A 27,262-nucleotide genomic window follows, 5' to 3' on the forward strand; every position below is an offset into this window, starting at 1 on the left:
TCAAATCTTATTTTCTCCTTCTCTTATTTACCATGACCTAGTAACAAAATCACATAATTGCCAGAAACCTCCTGATTGCCTTCTTCCTCCTCTTCCTCTTCTTTCTCCTCTTCTTCCTCTAATGCTTCCTTTCCCTCCTCTTCTCCATCTTCCTCAGACTCATCTGTCATTTCTTCCTCCTCCTCCTCTTCTTCTTCAAATCCATCTTCATTATCTAACTTGAGTAATGCCTGGCGCTTCTGGCGTTCTTCAAACCTTCGGAGTTTCATTGCTTCTTGCAGTTTAGCTTTCAGCACCTGAAGCTTTTCCCCTGAAGAGAAATATGAAGAGATGCTTTAACTGTAATGACTGACTACACAGGACAACAATGCAAGTGAGTATTTTAAGCAATTCCAGAAGTATTCTAGACACATCCCAAAAGGAAAGTCGGTGACCTCTAGGCTTTTGTTTTCTTTTCTTTTTGTTTGTTTGTTTTTGGTTTTTTTAGGGCCACACTCAAAGCATTCGGAGGTTCCCAGGCTAGGGGTCGAGTTGGAGCTGGAGCTGCAGCTGCTGGCCTATGACACAGCCACGTCAACACCAGATCTAAGCTGTGTCTGTGACCTACACCGCAGCTCATGGCAACACTGAATCCTTAACCCACTGAGCAACGCCAGGGATCAAACCTGTGTCCTCATGGTTACTAGTCAGGTTCGTTACCACTGAGCCACAATGGGAACTCCTAGGCTTTTGTTATCTTAACAAATGGGGATTTGGAGTTCCTGTATGGCTCAGTGGGTTAAGGATCAAGCATTGGGGGTTGGATGGCTGCTGTGGTGCGGGTTTGACCCCTGGCCTGGGACCTTCCGCATACCATGGGTGTGGCCAAAGAAATGGGGATTATTATGAACTGAGTGTAGAAGATCACTTCCAGAATTATGTTCTATACCTTGGGATAATATATTATAGAGATTATAAAATTATTACTACAAAGAGAGGGAAGAGTGAGACTTCAAAAGTCTCTGGCACAACAAGGACCTACTATTTAGCATACAGAACTATATTCAATACCTTGTAATAACCAGAAAAGAATCTGAAAAAAAAAATATATATATATGTATTTATTAACTGAATCACTCTGCTATACACCTGAAACTAACACAACATTGTAAATCAACCATACTTCAATTAAAAAAAAAGTCTCTGGGGAGTTCCCTTCATGGCTCAGCAGTTAATGAACCCAACTAGGATCCATGAGGATGTAGGTTCAATCCCTGGCCTCATTCAGTGGGCTAAGGATCCGGCATTGCCGTGAGCTGTGGTGTAGGTTGCAGATGTGGCTCAGATCCTGAGTTACTATGGCTGTGGTGTAGGCCAGCAGCTGCAGCTCTGATTTGATCCATAGCCTGGGAACTTCCATGTGTGGCCCTAAAAAGCAAAAAAATAAATAAAATTAAATTAAAAAAAGTCTCTGGCTCAGAAGCCACAAAGGAAAATACTGATAAATTATCTACATTAAAGAAAAAGAGAAACAACTCAAGAGTAAAATGGACAAAGGATGTGAACTGGTAGTTCACAGAAAAATTAACACATATTATTAATAAACAAATTAAAATTTCTTAACCTCACTTTTATTTTTTAAATTTATTTTTATTTTTTTTATTTTTTGTCTTTTTAGCTATTTCTTGGGCCGCTCCCGCAGCATATGGAGGTTCCCAGGCTAGAGATTGAATCGGAGCTGTAGCCGCCGGCCTACGCCAGAGCCACAGCAACGCGGGATCCGAGCCGCGTCTGCAACCTACACCACAGCTCACAGCAACGCCGGATCGTCAACCCACTGAGCAAGGGCAGGGACCGAACCCACAACCTCATGGTTCCTAGTCGGATTCGTTAACCACTGCGCCACGACGGGAACTCCTTAACCTCACTTTTCATTAAAGAAATATAAATCTAGGGAGTTCCTGTCGTGGCGCAGTGGTTAACGAATCCGACTAGGAACCATGAGGTTACGGGTTCGGTCCCTGCCCTTGCTCAGTGGGTTGACGATCCGGCGTTGCCGTGAGCTGTGGTGTAGGTTGCAGACGCGGCTCGGATCCCGCGTTGCTGTGGCTCTGGCGTAGGGTGGCAGCTACAGCTCTGTTTAGACCCCTAGCCTGGGAACCTCCATATGCCTCGGGAGTGGCCCAAGAAATAGCAAAAAGACAAAAAAAATATATATATATATATAAATCTAAACAATGAGACACTATTTTTATACATATTTGGAAAAAATTAGGTTTGATAAAATCCATTATTAACAGGAACTCATTACACACGGTGATTCAGAGTGTAAATTAATATAAGTACTTTGAAGGATAATGGGATGATATATATATCAAAATGTGACTCATTGATTCCACTGTAAGGAATTTTGCCTCCAGAATTACCAACATATATCTAATACTAGGACACAACACTGTATGAAATTCCAAAAACTGGAACAAACAAGATGTCCATTAAGAGGAATACTGTTAAACGAATCATATTATATTTACACAATGGAATATTATGCAGCTCTTAGAAAAACGTCAAACACAACATGAGCAACTGAGCTCTTGAATTAGGTGGTATGAATTAGGCTGCTAGTTCTACTATTTACTAGCTGTGTAAACCTGAGCAAGTTGTTTAAATGGTTTATCAGTTTCCTCATATATAAAATAAGGATACTAATGCTATTTCCTGTAAAACACCTAGAGGAATCCTAGCAGAAAGTGTTCAATCTCTCTCTTACATACACACACACACACAATGATATGAATATGAAAATACATATGAATTTTCCTAGGACACACAAATAATTGTTAACAGTTGCCTTCGGGAAGGCTAATTTTTCATTTTATACATTTCCCCTAAGTGTTTTAGTTTTTTTCTATGTAATATATTACTTGTATTTTCAAAGTGGGAGTGGGAACAACAGACCTGTCCATAATACACTGCTAAAACAAAAAAGCAGATTACAAAGCAGAATGCATGTATGGTCACATTGTTGTTGTTGTTTTGCTTTTAGGGCTGCACACTATATATATATATGTACGTGTGTGTGTGTGTTTGTGTGTGTGTGTGTGTGTGTAGTCTTTTTAGGGCTGTACCCGAGGCATATGAAGGTTGCTAGGCTAGGGATAGAACCAGAGCTACAGCTGCCAACCTATGCCACAGCCACGGCAACATGGGATCCAAACTGCATCTGCAATGTACACCACAGCTCACGGCAACACTGGATCCTTTACCCACTGAGCAAGGCCAGGGATTGAACCTGCGTCCTCATGGATGCTATTCAGATTTGCTTCCACTGAGCCAAGATGGGAACCCCCATATATATATTTTTTTTAAATAATAAGACAAAGGCTATTTTAAGAAATAAAGTCATCTTACCCACCATTCTACACATCTAGGCAACGTGACACATGAATCATGCTAAAGGTGCTATCCGATCTCCAAAGTTTCCAAGGAAAAAGATTCTCTAACTTCTTTTCTTCTTTTTTTTTTTTGTCTTTTGTCTTATTAGGCTGCACCCACAGCACATGGAGGCTCCCAGGTTAGGGGTCCAATGGGAGCTGTAGCCGCCGGCCACAGCAACGCCAGATCCGAGCCGCGTCTATAACCTACACCACAGCTCACGGCAACACCGGATCCTTAACCCACTGAGCGAGGCCAGGGATCGAACCTGCAACCTCATGGTTCCTAGTTGGATTCATTTCCACTGCCCCATGACAGGAACTCCAAGATTCTCTAACTTTTCACTATAGGGTTTTCACTAGCCATAAGGACCTATCAGGAGTTCCCGCTGTGGCCCAACAGGATCGGTGGTGTCTTGAGAGTGCTGGGACACAGGTTTGATCCCCAGCCCGGCACAGTGAGTTAAAGATCCGGCATTGCCACAGCTGTGGCTGTGGCTTGGATCTGATCCCTTGCTTGGGAACTCCATATGCCACAGGGTAGGCAAAAAAATTTAATAAAATAAAGTAAAATGGAATTAAAAGAAAAAAAAAAAGACCTGTCAGAGTACAAAGAGTAAAGCAAACCCCCTTTCAAAACCAAAACCAAAAAAAACCCCCATGAACTCAAATACCTGGTTTTGTGTGGCTTGCTTCATCCAGCTTCTCAGCTGCCAAAGTCACGGGTACCACATCTGCCTTGAGCTCTTCCTTCCCATCAGTGCCCACATCTTTCACTATGATGTTCACATTCACCTTCTGACCAACCCTGGGTTTGGCTGCTGGATTAGCATGCTTCCAGAAACGCTGCTTCAAGGCTTCCAGTTCTAAACCAAACACCAACCAGTATGTCAGTTTGCCTCTAAGATTTCAGTTAATAATTACAAGCTAAGTTTTTTAAGCTCAATAAAATTGTAGGGAAAAAAGATAAATCAAAAAACTCCTTTGCTACCAACACCTGTGTCCAATTTATATGCCTTAACCCAAACTGATGAACTGCTGCAACGGCTCTTCCTCAATATACTTCAAAACTTATTTTAGGACAGAAATTTATAACCAAAGCTTCTATATATGTGCAATTCCTTTTTAAAAAATGTATTGAACTAGTAGAAAAAAATACTATACTTCTCAATTATTCTAGGCCTTAATTTTTCATGGGTTTCGTTTCCTTTTTAAAAATTCCATATTTTGAACATTTCACTATTAGCAATCTCACTAAATTGTGGACAAAGTCAATTTTAAGAAGTGGAAAAAGAATATAATGATCACTACAGTAAGGGATGTAATTCAGCAGCAGAACTGGGGGAAAAAAAATTTTTTTGGGGGGGGCTGTACCTGCAGCATATAGAAGTTCCTGGGTTAGAGACTGAATCCCAGCCACAGCTGCAACCTACACTACAGCAGCGGCAATGCTGGATCCTTAACCCACTACACTGGGCAGGGCTTCAAAGCTGCATCTCAGCAGCTACCCAAGCCACTACAGAGACAACACAGAATCCCTAACCTGCTGCACCAAAGCAGGAACCCTGGAAAAGTTTTTTGATGAAACTTTTATACTGATATAGTCAGTATAATCAGAAAGGAAATCCCACTTATAGGAGTTCCTGTTGTGGCTCAATGGTAACAAGCCAGACTAGTATCCATGAGAATGTGGGTTCAATCCCTGGACTCCCTCAGTGGGTTAAGGATCTGGCATTGCTGTGAGCTACAGTGTAGGTCGCAGATGCAGCTTGGATCTGGCATGTGGAGACTGTGGCGTAGGCCAGCAGCTGTAGCTGTTCCCTAGCCTGGGAACTTCCATATGCCACAGGCATAGCCCTAAAAAGCAAAAAAGGCAAAAAAAAGAAATCCCACTTACAGGTAAGTCCTGTACCACACATTCAACTTGCTTACAAATGTGTGTATACACACATACACACATGCACACACACGTATATACATAGATATTGGGAGTGAGTTCAGTGGTCTAATAGCAATAGGGCCTTTCTCCTCTTCCCCACTGCTATTGCTCAGAACTTTCTCTCCTTTCTCCCTCGGCCAGCTGCTACCTGGCACCATCCCCCACTCCCTCTGTTTAACGAGTCAATCAAACCACAGTGGGATCTGTTGTAAGAGAGCTGGCAGTCATAAAGAGAAAGGAAAGGAAAAGAAGAAAAAGTTCCTTTGGGGTTGAGGGATGCTGTCTATTTCTGCATACTGTGCCTTCTTTTCCATGTTAAAATGTCCAGGATGCTCCAAGTTCGGTTCTTTTTCTAAAATGCACTCAAATCATACTTTAGTAGTTTTGGGGTTAGCATCTAAATACTATTTTCCCTTCCTTGGAGGTCTTAGTAGAAAAGGAGATGAACTGGAGGAAACCTTTGTGTTCTGAGTCCCTAACAGTATTTATTAGTAGCAAAAATCTAACTCCAAAGGATGGTATGTTCACATTGCCAACCAAAGAGTAGGGAGAGAAGCTGTCTGTATCCCATTTTACAGTAGTTCAAGAAAGGTGGCAGTGGAAAGGAACAGAAATAGGCAGGTCATTACTGGTGCCAAGAGAATAAAAGAAAGGGGAGGGGAGGAAAACTATTCAGAACCTAAAATAAGTTAGGCAGGAATTGCCTTCACTCTTCTGGAGAAGGCCAGGTCCCTCAAATCCCTTCACCCCCCAACCCACTGGAGCACCCACTTTCCTTGCCCTTTACTACAGGACTCAACCACCACCCTCTTCACTAGAATCCCTGTTCAAGCTCCTCTCCCTCCATCAGTTGTTTCCCAGCACATTTCATCTAAGAGAAAAGTCTCTGCTCCAGCTCATATCTACACCTTAAAGCCCTGCATGATCTGGCCTCTGGTGACCCACCCCCTTACAGGCCTCACTTCAACTAGCCAGAGCACTCTGCTTTCTCCTGCTCCGTGTCTTTTGCAAGTCCATCACCTCCACCAAGAAAGTCCTCCCTCACTTCTCTGCCTTCGTATCTCCTACTCAGCTTTCAGGACTCAGCTCAGGTATCAGCTCCTTTCAGAAGCTTCCCTGACTCCCTGTGAGGAACTCTTCCTCTAGGCTCAAAATATGCACAACACTTAGCATCTAATAGTATAATGGTCTGTTTGCCTGCCTGTTACTCCTACTAGACTTTCATTTTCTTGAAAGCAGGGACCACATCTTACAGAGCACCCAAAAATATGCTAAATAAAAATTTATTGCATAAGGAGTTTCCGCTGTGGCTCAGCAGTTAACGAACCCAATTAGTATCCATGAGGATGTGGGTTCGATCCCTGGCCCCACTCAGTGTGTTAAGGATCCAGCATGGCCGTGAGTTGTGGCGTAGGTCACAGACATGGCTCGGATCCCGCATTGCTGTGGCTGTGTTGTAGGCTGGCAGCTGTAGCTCCGATTTAACCCCTAGCCTGGGAACTTCCATATGCTGTCAGTACAGCCCTAAAAAGATTAAAAAAAAAATGTATGCATAAATAAATGAATGTTGACATGTGTAAATATACATCAACATTCATATTATATTATGGAACCGGCTGATCTGGAAACCCAACTTTCATGTTAAATATTATTTCTGAAGGAAAACATCCTGAGTTAAAAATAAGTGCCCATTCATGAAAGGATGCTTAATATTGCTAATTATTAAAGAAATGCAAATCGAAACCACAGTGAGGTACCATCTTCCACTGGTCAGAATAGTCAGCATTGGAGTTCCCATCGTAGCTTAGCACTTAAAGAATCTGACTAGCATCCATGAGGATGCAGGTTCAATCCCTGGCCTTGCTCAGTGGGTTAAGGATCTGGCGTTGCTGTGAACTGTGGTGTAGGTCACAGACACAGCTCGGATCCTGCATGGCTGTGGCGTAGGCCAGCAGTTACAGCTTCGATTCAACCCCTAGCCTGGGAACCTCCGTATGCTGTATGTGCAGCCCTAAAAAGCAAAAAAAAAAAAAAAAAAGAAGAAGAAAGAATAGCCAGCGTTAAAAAGTCTACAGGAGTTCCCTTGTGATGCAGTGGGTTAAGGATACAGCATTGTCACTGCAGCAGCTCAGATCACTGCTGTGGTATGGTTTGATCCCTGGACTGGGAACTTCTGCATGCCATAGGCATGGCCAAAAAGAAGGAAAAAAAAAGTATACAAATAACAAATGCTGGAGAGGTGTGTAAAAAAGGGAACCCTCCTACACCTTTGGTGAGAATGTAAACTGGTATAGCCACTATGGACAACAGTATGGAGGTTCCTCAAAAAATTCTAAATACAAGTTGCCATATAATCCTGCAATCCCACTCCTTTTCTCCAGGCACATATCTGGAGAAAACTCTAATTTGAAAAGATACACACACTCCAATGTTCACAGCAGAACTCCAAGGTTCACAGCAACAAGCCAAGATATGGAAGCAACCTAAATGTTCATTGACAGATGAATAGATAAAGAAGATGTAGTATATATACAATAGACTACTACTCAGCCATAAAAAGGAATGAAATATTGTCTTCTGTAGCAACACGACCTAGAGTTTATCATACTAAGTAAAGTAAGTTAGAAAGATAAATACTATATGCTATCACTTACATGTGGGATCTAAAATATGACACAACCGAACTTATTTACGACAGAAACAGACTCACAGACATACAAAACAAACTCATGGTTGCCAAAGGGGAAAGGAGGAAGGGGGAATAAATTAGAAGTTTGGGATTAGCAGATATAAACTAATATACATAAAACAGACATTCAAGGTCCTTCTGTATAGCACAGAGAACTAAATTCAGTATCCTGTAATAAACTATAATGGAAAAGAATATGAAAAATAACATATATAACTGAATCACTTTGCTGTACCCCAGAACCTAACACAACATTGTAACCAACTATACTTCAATTGAAAAAAAAAGTGCGTATTTATGTGCCAGGCACTGTGCTAGTTCCTTCTATAAGCCAACCAAACTCTCCAAGCCTTAGGAGTTCCCATCGTGGTTCAGCAGAAATGAATCTAACATCCATGAGGACACAGGTTCAATCCTGTAACTTCAGAGATCTGTCAACAAAGGACCTTGTTATAGGTTAAGTTGTGTCCTCCAGAAAGATAAGTCCTCATCCTAACCCTTGGTGTCTGTGAATGTGACCTTATTTGGAAGTAGGATTTTTGCAGGTATAATCAAGTTAAGATGAGGTTGGCCCCATTCCAACATGACTGGTGTGTACTTATACGAAGAGAAGGAGTTCCCGTTGTGGCTCAGTGGTTAACGAATCTGACTAGGAACCATGAGGTTGCAGATTCAATCCCTGGCCTCACTCAGTGGGTTATGGATCTGGTGTTGCCGTGAGCTGTGGTGTAGGTCACAGACGCGGCTCTGACCTGGCGTGGCTGTGGCTGTGGCGTAGGCAGGTGGCTACAGCTCCAAATTAGACCCCTAGCCTGGGAACCTCCATATGCCGCAGGTGTGGTCCTAGAAAAGGCAAAAAGACTAAAATAAATAAATAAATAAAATAAAATATTTAAAAAAAAAAGAAGAAGAAGAAGACGGGACTTCCTGTCGTGGCACAGGGGAAACGAATCCGACTAGGAACCATGAGGTTGTGGGTTCGATCCCTGGCCTTGCTCAGTGGGTTGAGGATCTGGCATTGCCATGAGCTGTAGTGTAGGTCGAAGATGCAGCTTGGATACTGTGTTGTTGTGGATGTGGCATAGGCCAGCAGCTGTAGCTCCAATTCATCCCCTAGTCTGGGAACTCGCATATGCTGCGGGTGTGGCCCTAAAAAGACAAAAGAAACCCCCGAAAACCTCCCCAAACCTCAGTTTCTTCATTTGCAAAATAATACCTGGGGCTACGAAAATTAAGAAAGATAACAAAAAAATCTGTCAGTATCTAATATAGTAGACACCCCAAAAAAAGTTTTCTTGGAGTTCCTGTATGGCTCAGTGAGTTAAGGATCCAGTGTTGTCACTGCTGAGGATCAGGTTGCTGCTATGATGCAGTTCAACCCCTGGCTTAGGGAAGTCCTACATGCTGCGGGAATGACAAAACAATTCTTTTCTTCCCTTTCCTGTTTCTTAGTCCAAGAATGTTTAGATAATTTCTGGTCCCACATAACAAAATTTCAGTGCCTAGTATAGAATGTACTCAAAAAAGTTTCTTTCCCATCTCCTAGTCTGAGACTGTTTACATAATTTCTTGTCCCATACAACAAAACTTTCCCTCCCTAATCTGGGCAACAGCTTATTCCCATGCTTCCTTGCTAACAGAGTTATGCCACACAATCCTTCCACCTCATTCCCAGCTCTGGTCAAACTGACTTACACATCCTCCCAATATGCACCCCACAGAGCTCTTTCTGTCCCTTCCAAGAATGTCCTTCTCTCCACTTACACAAAGTCCACCCATTCAATCAACAAAGACTCACTAAGCTTAATTTACACGCCAGACACTGACTGACCTAGTACCCACCAACCATATTCTATTTAATAAAGAAGAGACTTGATGTACATAATTTCGCTAATAACAGAAACAGCAGCCACCATTTGAGTGTTTCTTTATGCTCTTCGTTTATATGCACTATTTCAACAAATCTTCACTACTGCCCTGTGAACCAGATAGTGCTATTTCATTTTTTTAAAAAAGATGGCTTGGAGAGGTCAAACAGCATATTCAAGTTTAAATAGTGAGTAGAGAAGTCCAGATTCAAATCCCAATCTTGCTACAGAGCCTAAGCTCTTAATTATCATACCGCACCGCCTTGATGCCGAGGAAGCGCCCAATTTTACCTATAAGTCAGGACATTTACCCAATGTGGGTAGTATTTGAGTTCTCTCTTAAAGGATCATTCGTTCACTCATTCATTCAATAAACATGGTTGCCTACAATGTATCATCCATTTTGGAAGCACAGGGGATAGAGTAGAGAGCAAGCCAGAAGATCCCTACTCAAGGTATAATGGGAAAGGTAGTGCATCAGTAATTACACTCACTCACTCTTCAAGCCTTCCTTTAACCACCTATTATAAGAGGCTTACTCCTTCTCTGAACCCCCAACATACTTTATTCTTAATGTTCCTTTCAGCAAAGAATATGCTTCCCTTTTCTCTATGTTATTTAATTTTTTCCAATTATAGTGACATATTCAGGATAGATGTCACTTACCACTTTATCTTTTGTATTACTGTCATTTGCATACTTCTTATCTCCCCTTAGAGTGTAAGTAGCTTAAGTGTAGGATAAATGTCAGATTTCTCAAACATGCCTTATAGCATCTTGCATGCAATGGATAGTTTAATATTTGTTGAATGAGTGAAAAAAAAAAAAAAAAGAAAAGAAATTCAGTTTTGCAGACAATTTGCTGAACCAAAGTGCTTCCAACTGTGACAAACTGAATAAGGCTTTTATCAGTGTCATGCCATAACGCAATGTACCCTCCTTTGTACATTAACTATCAACAGGTTTCCATTTTAAACAAGGTTTAGAACATTCTGATACCCTGCCAAGTGTATCTACATGAGATTCTACCTGTGATTCATCTGTAGAATAAGACCATGTGTGGTTATTCGTTTCTCCCGTATTCCTTATCCTCCACAGCAGCAAATAATAGAAAGCTGACAGAATAGATCACTCTAGAGAATCTCTCCACAATTCAGAGCATTACCTCTGTTGGTTTCAGGTTCTTCAAGTATCACAAAAGAATCTTTGTCAGCACCCAGCCGAGGTTTAATGAAAACATCTACTCCCAGTTGCTTAAGTCTATCCACAGTGAACCTCCTAATTTTGTCAGGTGGCACTACTGCTGCTGATTTAGTTTGCTGGCTGGGCTCTTCCACCTTCTCATCTGCTTCTTTTGTTTCTTTCAGGTCTTCTTCTCCCTCCAGGGCAGGAGGTTCAGGTGCCACGAGCCCTCCAGCCCGATACTTCTCACTGTCCTTGTCCCTAAGGAAGCTGCATTCTTGTGCCACCAAGATGTCTCCAGGTGAAGGTCTAGCATCACTTTGTTCCTGTTCCTTGGGAATTTCTAGCTTTTCACTTCCCATCAAATTCTTACTGCAAGATTCATGTGATCCAGTAGTGGTCTGTGGTTCGTTTGTAACTTCAAGGAGCGCATTGGTTTCCATTTCATGTCCTGCACCTGTTGTCTGCTCAGAATCTTTGCTATGGGGGTCATTATTCAGCTCAGTTGTATTCACAGTATCAGTGACTTCTTTGTGATGGCTTGCCTGATACTTAGATGACCTAGAGGATGGGAAATAAGTCGGGGTTGAAAATTACCATAAATCTGAAATATTCTCATCCTTCAGCACATAATGAACCAGTTAACACTAGTTTTAAGGGAGGGGGGAATCTGAACTCTTTATGCCAAGTATTTGTCTCAAAACTGAACATTTGTGAAAATTATAATCACAAGGAAAAAAGGTTCTTACTTCAGTAGCGCCATTGCATTTCCCTGGCAAGTGGGCCGGGGTTTACGTTTGTAGAATTCATGAATGGTTTTATTCTCAGGCATATGATATGGAAGATTAAGTGCAGACTCTATAAAATGGAACAAAACAAGCAAATACATATACTGTATATTCTGAAATGTCGCTTCATGTTCAGTTAACTAAACAATAGAACCAAAGCCATCACCAGAAATAGAAAATATTTCTGCCTTTACTAAAAACAGGATCTAGGAGTTCCCGTCGTGGCTCAGCGGTTAATGAATCCGACTAGGAACCATGGGGTTTCAGGATCGATCCCTGGCCTTGCTCAGTGGGTTAAGAATCCCGTGTTGCTGTGAGCTGTGATGTAGGCCGCAGATGCAGCTTGGATCCTACATTGCTGTGGCTGTGGCGTAGGCCGGTGGCTACAGCTCCAATTTGACCTCTAGCCTGGGAACCTCCATATGCTGCAGGAGTGGCCCTAGAAAAGGCAAAAAAAAGACAAAAAAAACACAAAAAACCAAGATCTAAATACAAAAGAATTCCCTGAAGACCAGTGGCTTTTAAAAACTAGTTGTGAAATCAAACTGATCCAGGAAGTCTTTTAAAAATACAGATTCTGGGGTCCCATTTCAAGCCTACCGAATCAGAATTTCTGTAGGGCATACAAATTTATAAATTTGAAAGGTTTGTATAAGGGATCCTGATGCAGACAAGCCAAAGACAACCATTTTTAAAAACTCTCTTCTGGGAGTTCCTGTCGTGGCTCAGTGGCTAACGAATCCGACTAGGAACCATGAGGTTGCGGGTTCAATCCCTGGCCTTGCTCAGTGGGTTAAGGATCCGGCGTTGCTGTGAGCTGTGCTGTAGGTTGTAGACGTGGCTCGCATCCCACATTGCTGTGGCTCTGGTGTAGGCTGGCAGCTACAGCTCCTCTTTGACCCCTAGCCTGGGAACTTCCATATGCCACGGGAGTGGCCCAAGTAATGGCAAAAAATAAATAACTAAATAAATAAAAACTCTCTTCTGTTTTTGTTCTGTTTTGTTTTAGGGCTGCACCCGCAGCGTATCGGGGTTCCCAGGCTAGGGGTCGAATCAGAGCTGCAGCTGCTGGCCTATACCACAGCTCACGACACCACCAGATCCTTAACCAACTGAGCAAGGCCACAGACTGAACCCTCAACCTCATCGTTACAAGTAGGATTCATTAACCGCTGAGCCACAAAGGAAACTCCAAAAAACTCCTTTCTCATAACCACTACAATTCTGGAAATTTTCTCAGTTTATACTAATGATCCAGAGGTTTTAGAATAACAGCCATTCAACAACGTCAGTTCTAAACATGATATTATAATCCCATTCATATTAGGATTGTTTAAAAAAAATAAAGTCCCCAACATCCAAGTTGAGCTTACAAAGAAATAATGTGATTTGCCTCAATGTTTACCATACTGGTTTATATTACCTCGAATAAGGCGCTGAGTCTCGCTATGCAATTTTTTTAATGCTTCCTTACTTAACTTGGCTGCCTTTCTTTCCTTAAAGAAAACAAAAGGTGAAACTATATTAATGCTATTATCCAGAAACATAGTCATCCTTAAGAGTCTACTTCCTCCAAGAAACAAGGATGGAGAGGGAAGGGTAAATACCTGTAAGCTTGATATGATATAAACTTCAAGAGCTCACTTATTTGCAAGTCCCATAGAATTAATTCAACCCAACTCATATTTGTGTCCCGACTATGTACAAAGCAATATTCTGGGTATCAGGAAAATGCGATGGACACGATGGAATTCCTGAGAAACCCACAATCTCCAGGGAAAAGAGCTCAACATGACAACTATATAGGGCTCTACCTCACCTTCCTTGTGGTGCCTTTTGGTAATCCACTTTCTTCTTCAAACGAATAGTCCCCACTCTCCAAAGACAATTCCTTTTTCTAAAAGAGAAGATTGCACATGGATAAACAGGGACAAAAATTAAACTGACACAAGAGGATGTTGCTTAGTCAAAGACTGCTTTTGCACTCCAACAGCCCATCATGCTACATTAATAATAAATCAATAATTACTAAGTATAGTTGTTAGACACACAGTATCCTATAAAGCCTAGGAAACAAACTGGATGTCTTAAATGGAGCTTGGGCCCTCATTTCTTACACCCCTGCATTTAATCTTTCCCTCAGGAGGGAAAACGACCCCCAGGGAACTAAAGATAATCTTAGGAAGAACAATTATGCTTCCAAACATTCAGGACAATAATGCTTTGACTGATGCTTCTCTCTGATACCCTTTCTGAAACCCTATAGGTTCATTTCCTAGAGGCTACCAGATTATAAAATTTACATCTCTGCCCCATTATTTCCAACCTGCTTCTTACATACAGTATCCTACTTTCCCCCTCAACATTCCTTTTAGGACAATGAAAATACTAGTTTCCAAACAAGTTAGCATGTCTACCGCTTGTACTGCATGATTCCAAAATTAACAGCTGAAAAACATAAATCAATTGACACGATTTTCTTCAGTTAAAAAAAAAAAATTAAGGAGTTCCCATTGTGGCTCAGTGGTTAACGAATCCGACTAGGAACCATGAGATTGTGGGTTCGATCCCTGACCTTGCTCAGTGGGTTAACGATCCGGCATTGCCATGAGCTGTGGTGTAGGTTGCAGACTTGGCTCGGATCCTGCGTTGCTGTGGCTGTGGTGTAGGCCAACAGCTACAGCTCCAATTAGACCCCTAGCCTGGGAACCTCCATATGCCACGGAGTGGCCCTAGAAAAGGCAAAAAGACCAAAAAAAAAAAAAAATTAAGATTCCCACAGCAATTCAGAACAAAGCAAAGGTTAGAAGTAATGGGTTAGCTTTTATTGCAGTCATCTTTTACTTGCCTTGTGTTTTTTTACTTTGTTTTTCATAGCCACCCTTATTGATTCTAATGACTCTTCATCTTCCAGTGGAGAGTTACTTTCCTCCTCCAACCCAGTTTCAAAAAGGTCTTTATCCACAAGTAGACAGCCACTGTCATTAAATGGCTGTTTCATATCATCTTCCTAGACAATACATAAAGAAAAAGCAAGATCCAATCATTTTAAATCCAGTATTTTACAACATCATACAGCAATTTGCATCAGAACAAGAAAAAGCACAGGCTTCATCAATAGACAAGTATATCGCATCCTACAACATTCTCACTGGTTCCTAATCCACAGTCATCTTTTGACGTTCACACTGTGACTTCATGCAATTGTCCAAAACTAATGTAAAAAACAGTACACGTCATGGCGCAGTGGTTAACGAATCCGACTAGGAACCATGAGGTTGCGGGTTCAATCCCTGGCCTGGCTCAGTGGGTTAAAGATCCGGTGTTGCCATGAGCTGTGGTGTAGGTTGCAGACGTGGCTCGGTTCCCACGTTGCTGTGTCTCTGGCGTAGGCCGGTGGCTACAGCTCCGATTCCACCCCTAGCCTGGGAACCTCCATTTGCCGTGGGAGCGGCCCAAGAAATGGCAAAAAGACAAAAAAAAAAAAACCCAGTACATTTTTGAAAAGTTAATTAAATACTTATTAAGCAATCAGTAAATAATATTTTTAAAGTTAATTAAATATCTACTAAGAAACTAGTTTATAAAACTTGAAGATAGTTTTTCTAGTTAGCAAACAAGTCTTTTGACTGATGGATGCATGAAAAATCCTCCTGTGAAAGTTAATTTTCTTCAGATTAGAAGCAGCAATAAATAACTCTACATGTTCACAAAGAACATCAGAAACCCATTTACTTGGAAGTGTCCTTATGTACCCCAAATGGAGAATGAGACCAACAGGTATGAAATCGCAAACCTCATTACTTGCAATGCAAAACAATCAACTCAGAGCTATATTCTGAGTAAAGAAACAATCTCAAGAACTAAAAACAACTCTTTATAAAATGTTAATCTGCCTCAGAAATAGCAAATTTTGGAGTTATCATTGTGGCTCATCAGGTTAAGAACCCAACTAGTATCCATGAAGATGTGGGTTCAATCCCAGCCCTCACTTAGTGGGTTAAGGATCTGGCATTGCCACAGCTTGTGACATAGGTCACAGATGCAGCTGGGATCTGGCGTTGCTGTGGCTGTAACGTAGGCTGGCAGCTGTAGCTCCAATTCAACCCCCAGCCTGGGAATTTCCGTATGCCGCAGGTGCAGCCCTAAAAACAAAAAAAGAAAAGAAAAAAAAAAAGAAACAGCAGATTCTTCTTTTAAATGTACCTCAGTTTTTGTTTCCTTCTTTTTCAGCCGCTTAATTTTCTCCAGCTTTCTCTCTTCTTTCTCAAGTCTTCGCTTTGATTTTACTTTTGCTTTTCGCCCAGATTCTTCTTTATCATATATGGGCTTTTTGGAACTCTTTCTGTCAACTGTAAATTCCAGAGAGTTTTCAGATTGGAGACCCAGCCCTAAGCAAGGTGTCGTTTGGGTTTCAAGATTATCCTGATACAAAGACTCCTCGATGTCACTTTCATCACTGTCCATCAGAGTTTTGTACACCCTTCTAACTTTTCTATTTTTCTTGGCATATAAGTTCTCTTTATCTTCCTCCTCAATGATGTCATTGCTAGTTTTCTCTGGAGAGGCATTTGTATCCTCTCTTTCAGAGTCACTGTCTTGTAGCACCTTCCTGCTTTTCAGTTTCTTACTCACAAATATCTCTTCATCTGAATCTGGAGGAAACAAAAATTTTTTTAGAGGTCTACTGTCACCTGGCCTTCTTCCTAGTCCCACTACTCCTTAAAAACATATCCAATTATCCAAGTGATACCTTGTGAAATTATGTAACTAACACTAAGAACTGACTGTAGCAAAACAAATCTAAAAATACGTTTTTGAAAAAGATCTTCCCTGGAAAAATACCTCTTGCTGAGAAATGTAATTATACATATTTACAACGTGTAAAGTCGTTCTGATCCTTCTGGCAGGTGTTAAAAATCCTTTTATTATAGAATGAATGCATTCAACCAGGCAATGTGGTAGTTTCTAGTCATTTAATACATTCAATAATATGATAGGAAAGGTTATTTTCAAAAGATTGCAAGCACTATTATTTTGCTTTTATAATAAATAAAACAATAAAGTTAGGTATTATTAATTTAATAAATCAAGAGAAAAATGAAATTAATCCTGTCCACTTACAACCCAAGCTCCCACATTCTATTCCTGAAATATAAGTTCTGACTATTACAAACCTCTTTCACTCAAGGGCCCAATTGTTTCAGAGCTGCCCTGTCCACTGTCTAAAGGACTATCTGCTTCTTCTTGTGAAATGAGTTTTGAATCATTGATTTCTAGATGAACCTAGAAAATAAGAATATACTTTGCATTAACCAGCAGATGAAAGAAAGCTCTAAGTACACAAAAAAACACAAATCATCTTGGGATCATCAGGCTGAAATAAGGAAAAGAAACAATTTAATGATCTAACAAAAGAATGACATTAAGAATTACTGTACAAAAAAAGCCGACAGAAATTCATTGTTGACCTTTGAAGGATACTATAGAACAAACTATTTTGAGTAACAGCAAATAAATTTAAAGAATCAAGCATTTACTGTGTTTTTCTGTGTGAACTGTTTCTCAGTGTATCCAAATGACAAGTTAAATAACATCACAGAGAGGCAATTTGTATGTGGGAAACTCTATAGCATGAACTGTATGGTTTCTTTAACAGTACATTGCAAGAAAAAAGAGGGAGGGGGACTTACAAAGAGAGTTAAGATACATATATACACACATATATCAAGGACTGCAATGTGTAGGTTTTATTTGGATCTTGATTCAAACAAACTGAAACTCTATGTATGAGTCAAAGAAACATGAACACTGACTAGGTATTTGATATCAAGCAATAATTCTACATTTTTAGGTGTGGTAATAAAATTGTAGTTATCTTTTTTGGAAAGCCCTTACCTTTTAGAGATGCATAATGAAATAGCTGTGGATGAAATGTGTGGAATTTGCTTCCAAATAATCCAGTAAGGTGGAGAGTCAGGGGGCAGGGGTATAAACGAAACAGATTTGTATGATTTGATAATTGTTAAAGTTAGGTGGTGGATTCATTACAAATTTTCCCCAAAAACAAATGAAAAATAAAAGTCACAAGTAAAAAAAAATCTAAGAAGGTACATTACGTAACTTGACCAGTTAGTGACCAAGCTGACCCTCCATACCAGGTCTCCTACCTCCTTGCTGTAGGTAGGACCATGAATCAACTTATTAACAAGGCAGAAAATATGAATATCTGTAAGGTAATATGGCACAAGACTTCACCCTAATGGTTTCTCAAGCAACTAATAAATTGATTTGAATGTTTAGTACAATTATTAAAAAAATAACTAAGAAGTTCCATTGTGGCACAGCAGGTTAAGTATCAGGCATTGTCACAGCTGTATCACAGCTGCAGCTCGGATTCAATCTCTGGCCTGGGGACTTCCGTATGGCACAGGTGCAGCCTAATAATAATAATAATAATAACAAAAAATGACACAAACTGAGGAATCACTGAGGATCATAGGAATATATGATCTGAAATCCAATCCAAAGCACTAAGATATGGAAACTGAGCTCAGGTAACCACGAAGCTCAATACATGGTGATGCTCTTAATCATTATTCTAAGCAATATGCAGCAGAACCAGAAACAGGGCCCGGAAGAGGGTGGGACCAGAATGTTTTGAACATTCAATAATCAAAATATTTTAGTGCAATATTAAAAGAAAAAAATCAAATTGGCAAATTATAGCTCATGAGGTCAGCCACCTGCTTTTGTAAATTAAGCTTTTTGGAAACGAGGGCCAGGATTAGGGTAAGGTGAATGAAACAGAGTAGTGCAAACACAGGGTCAGATCGCCTTTATTTTAAAGTTTGATAGTTTGCACAAAATCTAATCATGGATTTTTTTACGTTAATTTTTTTAATGCTGCATTAAAACACTATCTTGATTACTAAGTGTTTTGGCGCCCCCTTAACCTCTGCTCCCAGGACGACTGCTTCACCCTAATCCCAGCCTCAGAAAAATAACACACATCTGGAAAGAGACGTCGTCTCTACCTCCAATTCCGATAGCGACCAGCCAGCCACCACTAGAGAGGCTCAGAGACTGATACTTTCCCCTCTCGGCGCTGTGCGATGACCTCAAAAGGCCTCTTCCAAACCCAATTTCCAATTCCCTAAGACTTCCACCGTCCATTTACAGAGATGGCCCGTTTCGGCCTGGTCCTTCCTCTCTTTTGGAGGCGCTGTTAGGGGAAGAGCTCCCACCACGGGAAACGCGCCAAAGGAGCGGGCAGATCAGGCTGAGCAGGGGCAGGCGGCTGGCTGCGCGCGCGCCGCAAAGATCAGGGGCAACACGGCCGAAGGGACGAAGGCGCGGGGAACTCAACGGCGGGACCAAAGAGTGGAGTCGCGAGCGCGCCAGGCCAGCGGGTTTATCTCCGCGGGGCCGCGAGGCCGAGCCGCCGCGGTGCACGCCGGGAGCTGTAGTCCTCCCACCCTCCGCGACCTGCTCGGCCCGGTTCGACCACTGCACCACCCCACCCCACAGCGCTGGGCCTCCACAGCCGCGGATGGAGGCGAGTGCATGAACTCACTGCGGAAATCACTTCGCCCGTCATGACTCCGACCTCTTCAGCCCACCGCTCGGAAAGAAACAGTTCCCGGCTTCCCTCACCCGGGGTGCGGCCGCTCCCGCCGTCTCCTGCCCGGCAGCGGCGTTCGAGCTTTCGCGCCCAGCAAGCCTGGTGGCCCCGCCCTGGGCGATTTGTACCAATCCGGAAGAGGCTTTCTACGTGAGGCCACGCCCCCACCATGTCCTACCAATCACGAAGCGCCTTCGGCCCGAAGTACGAATACAGTCTGGGTTGCGTTGGCGGGTCGCGCCAAGTCTTGTCAACTGAGGCTGAGGGAGGCTGGAGGTGTTCTGGCTGCCCGGCTGCCAGACCCTCTGGCCTTGCGAGACAATACCCTGAGAGTGGTAGTCTTTGACCTTTGACCTTTGCCTTAGCGCGACAGTTTCCATCAGGCACAATTTGAGGAGTAAGCCCTTCAGACGGGAAATGAGCTGGGAGAAGATCCCTGGGCACCTGGGGGCATCCCCTGCGGGGATTTTCTCCAGGACCTCCATTCCTGGAGCAGCTGGATCCTGCCTGCTCCTTCTCGTACATGGCACTCATGCCACTGGACATCAAAAAAGAAAAGTTTTGTGGGCTGCTCAGGTACCAAAGAATATCCTTTATAATTTTATTTACTCTTTATAATATTATTTAAGTTTAATTAGATTATGCAGAAAACACCCACCCGTCCCACTCCTATACTCTTTATTTATTTTTTCTCTTTTCTAGGGCCGCACTCGCCGCATGTGGAGGTTTCCAGGCTAGGGGTCTCATCGTAACTGTAGCCGCCAGCCTAAGCCAGAGACACAGCAATGTGGTATCCGAGCCGCGTCTGCGACCTACCACCACAGCTCACGGCAACGCCGGATCCTTAACCCACTCAGCGAGGCCGGGACCGAACCCTCAACCTCATGGTTCCTAGTCGGATTCGTTAACCACTGAGCCACCACGGGAACTCTTTCTTTCTTCTTCTTCTTTTTTTTTTTTTTTTTCCCCTATCTTCTTTAGACTAGGCAGGATAAATAAAGTCTGGAGTCAGACTAATTCCAGACAATTCTAATCCCTCGTCACTGTGCTTGTTACGATCTTTTTGCCCCTCCAGCTCTGTTCTCTGTCTTTCCTTATCCTGCTCTGTCCAGGTAAGGCTGACTTCTCCCCACTGCTTGATTTGAGCTCCCTTACCCTCTAGATTCTTCCTGAGTCAAGCTACTGGAGGGTACTTTGCAAGATTACTGTAAGGAAGAGATGAGAGCTCCAAGATACAAAGCTTAGGGCAGTTACCCACCCCCCCTTCACGCACCATGATTCTATCCACTGATAAGGTGACCAACCCATCCTAGTTTTCTCAGGACTTTCCCAGTTTTAGCCCTGAAAATCTCACCTCCCAGGAATCTCCTAGTCCCAGGCAAACCAGGGTGGTTAGTCACCCTATCCTGGCCTCCTCTTCCAAGTTTCCAGCTTTAGCTGGGTTCAAATAAAAGTTCTCTCTTCTCATCTTCATTTCATCACTCCTCAACCGACTTCTACTCCCACCAAGATCCCATCATCCATCCTCTTCTCTCACATCTCAATCCATCCAACTTTTTATGCACTTTATGTCAATTTCTACATTGACGATTCCCCAATATACATCTACCCACTCCTCCCTCATATTTGGAGGACTAACATTTATTGGGGGCTTAACCTAGGACAGAAAGAGTTGTGAGAATTTTGCAGTTGTTATTTAATCTTTAGAGTAACTTTGTAAGTTGATATTACTATCTCTATTTTACCAGAGGAGGAAACAAAATATTTAAAAGGCTGATTGTGAGACAATTATACTTTTGTAATAATAAAATAAAGTACACCTTATCCCCCCCCCAAAAAAATAAAGGGCTAGTAACTGGTGGAGCCAACATTCACACCCCGTTCACTCTGACTCCCGAGCTCACACTCCTCAAAGGGATCTTTCCTGGACACCTTCTACATTGTCCTTCTGTCCCCTGTACTGGTTTCCCTGGTAGCACTCACCTCTAGCTAAAATTTTATTTTTGTCTATTTTTATATCATTGCTTCAAAAGAACAAGCATTGTCCAGAATGCCCTGGTGGGCAGAGGGGTAAGGATCCTGCATTGTCACTGCTGTTGCTAGGTTATTCTATCCCTGGCCCCTGGCCCTGGAACTTCCTCATGTTGCAAGCATGGCAAAAAAATAAAAAAATAAAAGAGGACAAGCTCTTTAACACCACATTTTCTTTAACACCATATTCTCATTCTAGAATAGTCGTTCTTTAAACATGCATCTGAATGACCTGAAGGCCTGGTAAAAACAGATTGTTGGACCCCATTCCCAGAATTTCTGATTCAGTATGTCTGATGTGAGGCCCAAGAATCTGCATCTCTAACAAATTCTCAGGTGATGTTAATGCAGCTGGTATGGAGAGCACACTTTGAGAACCAAGGGCTTTCCTGGTTCATAGTAGGGAAGTCAGTCAAGTCAGTTTAATTTGTTAAACTAATTAACTCACTCACTTGACAACTATATTATTCTTCTTGTACACCCTCTGGAAGTGAATAAATGAGATGATACTTCTGATATTAGCATTTCCAGAACTAATTAGCATTTTCCTCTCTTTGGGGAGCACCTCTTCAGTCACCAGAGAAACAGAGAGAGAGCTCTGATTTGGAAAATAGGTGGCAGGAATGAACTGAGAAGGGGAAATCTTTTGTTCTGTGTATTAACTTGGGCCAAGCTAAAGTGGGTCTGTATTTGAAGTTAGCAATCTGTATTCCTAATTTTGGTGAGAATAGAGTGCCATAATCCAATTTACCAGTTCAGAAATCTGGAAGTCACTTTGACTCCTCTTTGTCTCTTGATTCTCAAGGTTAATCATCCAACAAGCTCTGTTTATGAAGTTGATAGAGGGAGGTGAAGGTAAGGTCTGGAGTGTTCACTTGGCAGGAATTAGCCTTGAACCTCTTCCATAAATGGCTTTGTGATTTTAGATATGACATTTAGCTTCTCGAGCCTTGTTTTCCTTATCTGTAGTTAGGAAACATTGGATTAGACCATGCCTCTCAAATTGGCTTGATTGGCAGAACACCTGAAAGTATAAGAATACAGGAAATAGGAGTTCCCATCGTGGCGCAGTGGTTAACGAATCCGACTAGGAACCATGAGGTTGTGGGTTCGGTCCCTGCCCTTGCTCAGTGGGTTAACAATCCGGCGTTGCCGTGAGCTGTGGTGTAGGTTGCAGACGCGGCTCGGATCCTGCGTTGCTGTGGCTCTGGTGTAGGCCGGTGGCTACAGCTCCGATTAGACCCCTAGCCTGGGAACCTCCATATGCCGCGGGAGCGGCCCAAGAAATAGCAAAAAGACAAAAAAAAAAATACAGGAAATACATTTCAATACCTTCACATTTTTTGGGTCATATAAATTAGGAAATGTTTTCACTAGTAGGATCTATAATTATATCACAAAAAATCAATATAAAAAATTAATTATGAAAATATTGGTGTTCCCATTATGGCTCAGTGGTAACGAACCCGACTAGTATCCATGAGCATGCAGGTTCAATCCCCGGCTTCCCTCAGTGGGTTAAGGATCCTGTGTTGCCACGAGCTGTGGTTATGTCATAGACTCAGCTTGGATCCCGAGTTGCCGTGGCTGTGGTGTAGGCTGGCAGCTGCAGCTGATTTGACCCCTAGCCTGGGAACTTCCATATGCCACAGGTGCTTGTGGCCCTAAAAAGACAAAAAAATTGGAGTTCCCGTCGTGGCGCAGTGGTTAATGAATCCGACTAGGAACCATGAGGTTGTGGGTTCGGTCCCTGCCCTTGCTCAGTGGGTTGACAATCCGGCGTTGCCGTGAGCTGTGGTGTAGGTTGCAGACGTGGCTTGGATCCCGCGTTGCTGTGGCTCTGGCGGCTCTGGCGTAGGCCGGTGGCTACGCGGCTCCGATTCGACCCCTAGCCTGGGAACATCCATATGCCGCGGGAGCGGCCCAAAGAAATAGCAAAAAGACAAAAAAAAAAGACAAAAAAATTAATCAATTATGAAAAAATAAGCCGTGTAATTTAACACATTCAGCCCATTCCAAAGTTCTATTTATATTTGCTTGCTGGCAGACAAACAAAAACAGATTCCAAAGGCATAAGAAAGTTTGGAGGGATAAAGTTGAGCAAATTATGTCTTTTACTTCATCTTTTCTGTGAATTGAGAAAGTCTACCATGCTAAATTTTTAGTACTCTTCCCTGTCTGGAATTGAAGTGTGAGAAATGTTTGCTTTTCTCAAGTTCTTGGCTGCTAAATCTTCATCCCTGGAGAAGCACTGCCACCATGTGACAGGGCTTGGTCATGTCAGTCCATCTAGTGCCTGTAGTTACTCTATCCTAAAACCTTTTTTTTCTTTGCTTCATTTTAAAATTATTCAACGAGTTGTTTAAATTTTCCTTTGGAATAGTGAAGTAATTACATCTTCTAGAATCTGCTTTCAAAAACAATTTTGTACTGTAATTCCATATAGTTATAAAGCTTCTCCAGGAGAATGCCTGCTTAGAGGCCAGAACTATTTTTCTTGCTTGATGTGGTGTACTCCCTGACCTTTAAAAATGGCACAGGACCTGACACATAGTGGATGCATAATAAATAATTGTTGAAAGAATGATTAAAATAAGCACAAGGAGTTCCCTAGTGGCTCAGCGGGTTAAGGATATGCTGTCGTCCCTGCTGTCGCTTGGGTTGCTGCTTTGGCACTAGTTCCGTCCCTGACTAGAGAACTTCTGCATGTCATGAGCACAGCAAATAAAATAAAATAAGCCTAAAAAAATGAAACTAAACAAAATACCAGGGCCTTTTCCTGAGACGTGATAGCACACACACCATCAGCTATTTTGTAGGCAGAAGCTCCTTTACTGTAAATTTTGGCAACCTAAAATACATATCAAATATTCATCCACTCATTCAGCAAGACTTGAGTCCCTATTTTAAGCCTAAGCTAGACACAGAGAATACAAAGATAAATAAAATACAGTCTAGTTCTCAGAGAGCTTCCCATTGCTGTTTGAAGTTGGGCAAGTAAAAAGGCATGTGTAATAGAAATGTATACAAACAGCTGTGGGGGCCCTGATTTTGCCTGGGGCAATTCAGGGGGAGATGACTCCTAAACTGAGTTTCAAAGATGGATTGGAATGTTCCCGGCTGGCACGGGAAGAAGGCATTCCAGGTATGTGCAAGGGCTTGATGAAGCATGTTGTGTTGGGGAACTGAAAGTAGGTCAGGGCAGCTAGAGCACGGGGTGTGTGTTTGGGTTGCAGGGGGGGGGGGGCGATGGCCAGAATTGGGAAGGCTAAAAGTTAAACAGGGAACAAGAAGTCTGGAATGCTATGCTTAGAGCTTAGTTTTTAGACAATCTGAACTGGGCAGCTGAGGGTAGTGGTGGTGGAGGGAGTTATTAAGAAGGAGAGCAACATGGTTAGATGTATGCTTGAGAAAGATTATTCTGGCAGCATATGAAAGATGGATTGGAAGGGGATTAAACTGCAAGGAAGACCAGTTATCTAGGTGGGAGATTATAGAGACCTGAACTAGGTCAGTGATAGTAACAATAGAGAGGAGGAGATGGATTGGGGGAAAAGAGGCAAAATTGACAGGGCTTGTTGATGAATACCCTTGGGGGACAAGGGACAGTAGAATCAATGTAAAACTAGTAACTCTCAGGTTTCGGGACTGATGAATGCCAGACTAGGATGCCAATCACCAAAATTGAGAATACAGGTCACTAAATCTAAATACAGACTCACTTTAGTTTGGCACAAGTTAATGCAGAATAAAAGATTTCCCCTTCCTAGCTCACCTCTGTCTGCTCTTTGTCCAAATTGGAGCTCTCTCTTGGCTTTTCTGGTGACTGAAGAGGTATCCCACAGGCACAGACCCTTCTCTTCTTTCCAGTTCCAAACTTCTATGTATGCAGCTCCCAAAACATTAACTCAGCAGTATCTGAGTATTAGTATCTCCTTCATATGTTTTCTCTTCAATTCCCTTTTCTGGCTACCTACCCAGGGAAAAATATATATATATGAGAAATTCCTCTGGCCTGCTTTATTCAATTTCCCATACAGCCTTATTCTTCAGTTTTTGTAAAAACTCAAGTGTTTTCACAACTCAACCCTCCCTCAAGCTTTATAGAAATTTGATGGCTTACAGTGAGAGTAGTGTTGGTTTATTTATTTATTACTTTTTTTTCTTTTTAGGACTGCACCCGAGGCATATGGAGCTTCCCAGGCTAGGGGTTGAATTGGAGCTGCAGCTGCAGGCCTATGCCACAGCCACAGCAACACTTGATTTGAGCCCCATCTGCAACCTATGCCGCAGCTTGCAGAAATGCGGGATCCTTAACCCACTGAGCGAGTATCAAACCCACATCTTCATGGACACTATGTCAGGTTCTTAACCCCCTGAGCCACAATGGGAATTCCGAGTAGTGTTTATTTAGATATTAGCATCCCCAGCACTTGGTCAATTATATCTCAACCACATATGCCTCAGCTAGTCTAGGGAGAATTTACCCATATGTGCATGTTTGGAGGAAGGAGATTCTATCACAGAAGGACAAAGGGGATCTGCTCCACTCCTACTTTCTGTTCAGTTTCAGCACCTTATGGGTAGCCTAGTGCCTGACCTTCTTCAGACAAGCCATGTGATTCAACTGTACCTAGAAGGGCAGAGTCTAATAGGAATATAGTAACTTCTTTAAGAACAATATAGTTGGAGTGGGGAAGGAACACTTCCTAAAACAGGAGGTGGTACTGGACAGACAAAACAACATCATTCCCACTGTAGGCCCAAAGGATGGTCTTACTAGGGATGTTCAACCAGGGGATGCATCATGGTTGTCATAATGACCCTGCCTCTACTGAAATTTAATGGGTAGGGCCAGAGTTGCTAAATGTCAGTAAGAAACACTGAAATAAGCAAAAAGAAAGAAGGAGAATATTTTTAGGTGGGAAAAATGGAGTGGGTAAAGGCATGGAGACAGGAAAGATGGTAAGAGTTTCAGAGAATTGACTTAATAATGATGGAATGGAAGGTAGGGGATAAGATGTCAAGGTTGTTTAATTAAATTAAGCTCATTACAGAACTATAGAGTGTCTCTTTGGAGCCTGAATATCTGCTAGATACATGGATATATAGAGAGAACAAGATAAGATAGCTTTGAGGATAAAACACACATACAAATAAATTATAGAGCAGATTGTGATGTGTGTCAGGAAAGAGATGAGATTCGTGCTCTGGAAACAAGATCATAGCAGACCTAGAATATGAAGCACAGAACTTTTTGTTTTGTTTTTGGTTTTTTCTGGGTTTTTTTTTAGGGCCACACCTGTTGCATATGGAGGTTTTCAGTCCAGGGTTCTAATCAGAGCTACAGCTGCCGGCCCACACCCGTGACAGCAATGCCAGATCCGAGCTGCGTCTGCGACCTACACCACAGCTCATGGCAATGCCAGATCCTTAACCCACTGAGTAAGGCCAGGGATCGAACCTGCAACCTCATGGTTCTTAGCTGGATTCGTTTCCTCTCTGCCATGACAGGAACTCCTGAAGCACAGGACTTTAGACACAATATAATTTGTTCATTCTCTTCACAAGCCTTTATTGTGCATTGTGACAGACTGTTAGAATAATCATAGTTCATTGTATCCTCTCCATTTTTCATTGTGATTTTTCTGCACCTCTTATCTCATTCTTGATCTCTTCAATCTGAGTTGTCCTTGTTACTTACCTTGATCAACAGAATGTAGTGAAG

At 42.2% G+C, this 27,262-nt stretch overlaps 1 protein-coding gene across 2 annotated transcripts in view; it reads right to left on the reverse strand.

Annotated features, from left to right (window-relative positions):
• Positions 1-19,598, reverse strand: part of CLSPN (claspin) — a 34,655-nt gene extending 15,057 nt beyond the window's left edge. Inside the window, exons 1-10 of one of the 2 annotated variants that reach the window (XM_047793319.1) lie at positions 19,456-19,598; positions 17,057-17,165; positions 16,086-16,534; positions 14,728-14,889; positions 13,699-13,776; positions 13,303-13,375; positions 11,841-11,949; positions 11,075-11,652; positions 4,088-4,279; positions 69-310 (exon numbers count right to left, since the gene is read on the reverse strand). In XM_047793319.1, coding sequence (XP_047649275.1) covers positions 69-310; positions 4,088-4,279; positions 11,075-11,652; positions 11,841-11,949; positions 13,303-13,375; positions 13,699-13,776; positions 14,728-14,889; positions 16,086-16,534; positions 17,057-17,165; positions 19,456-19,479 — 2,016 coding nt within the window. In that variant the 5' untranslated portion in view covers positions 19,480-19,598. Of the gene's footprint in view, positions 1-68; positions 311-4,087; positions 4,280-11,074; positions 11,653-11,840; positions 11,950-13,302; positions 13,376-13,698; positions 13,777-14,727; positions 14,890-16,085; positions 16,535-17,056; positions 17,166-18,916; positions 19,313-19,455 lie in introns of those variants that run through there. The other variant, XM_047793320.1, reaches the window with a different exon arrangement.
• Between the last annotated feature and the right edge of the window lie 7,664 nt (positions 19,599-27,262).

Source organism: Phacochoerus africanus, chromosome 8 (assembly GCF_016906955.1).
Source record: "Phacochoerus africanus isolate WHEZ1 chromosome 8, ROS_Pafr_v1, whole genome shotgun sequence".
Lineage (NCBI taxonomy): Eukaryota > Metazoa > Chordata > Mammalia > Artiodactyla > Suidae > Phacochoerus > Phacochoerus africanus.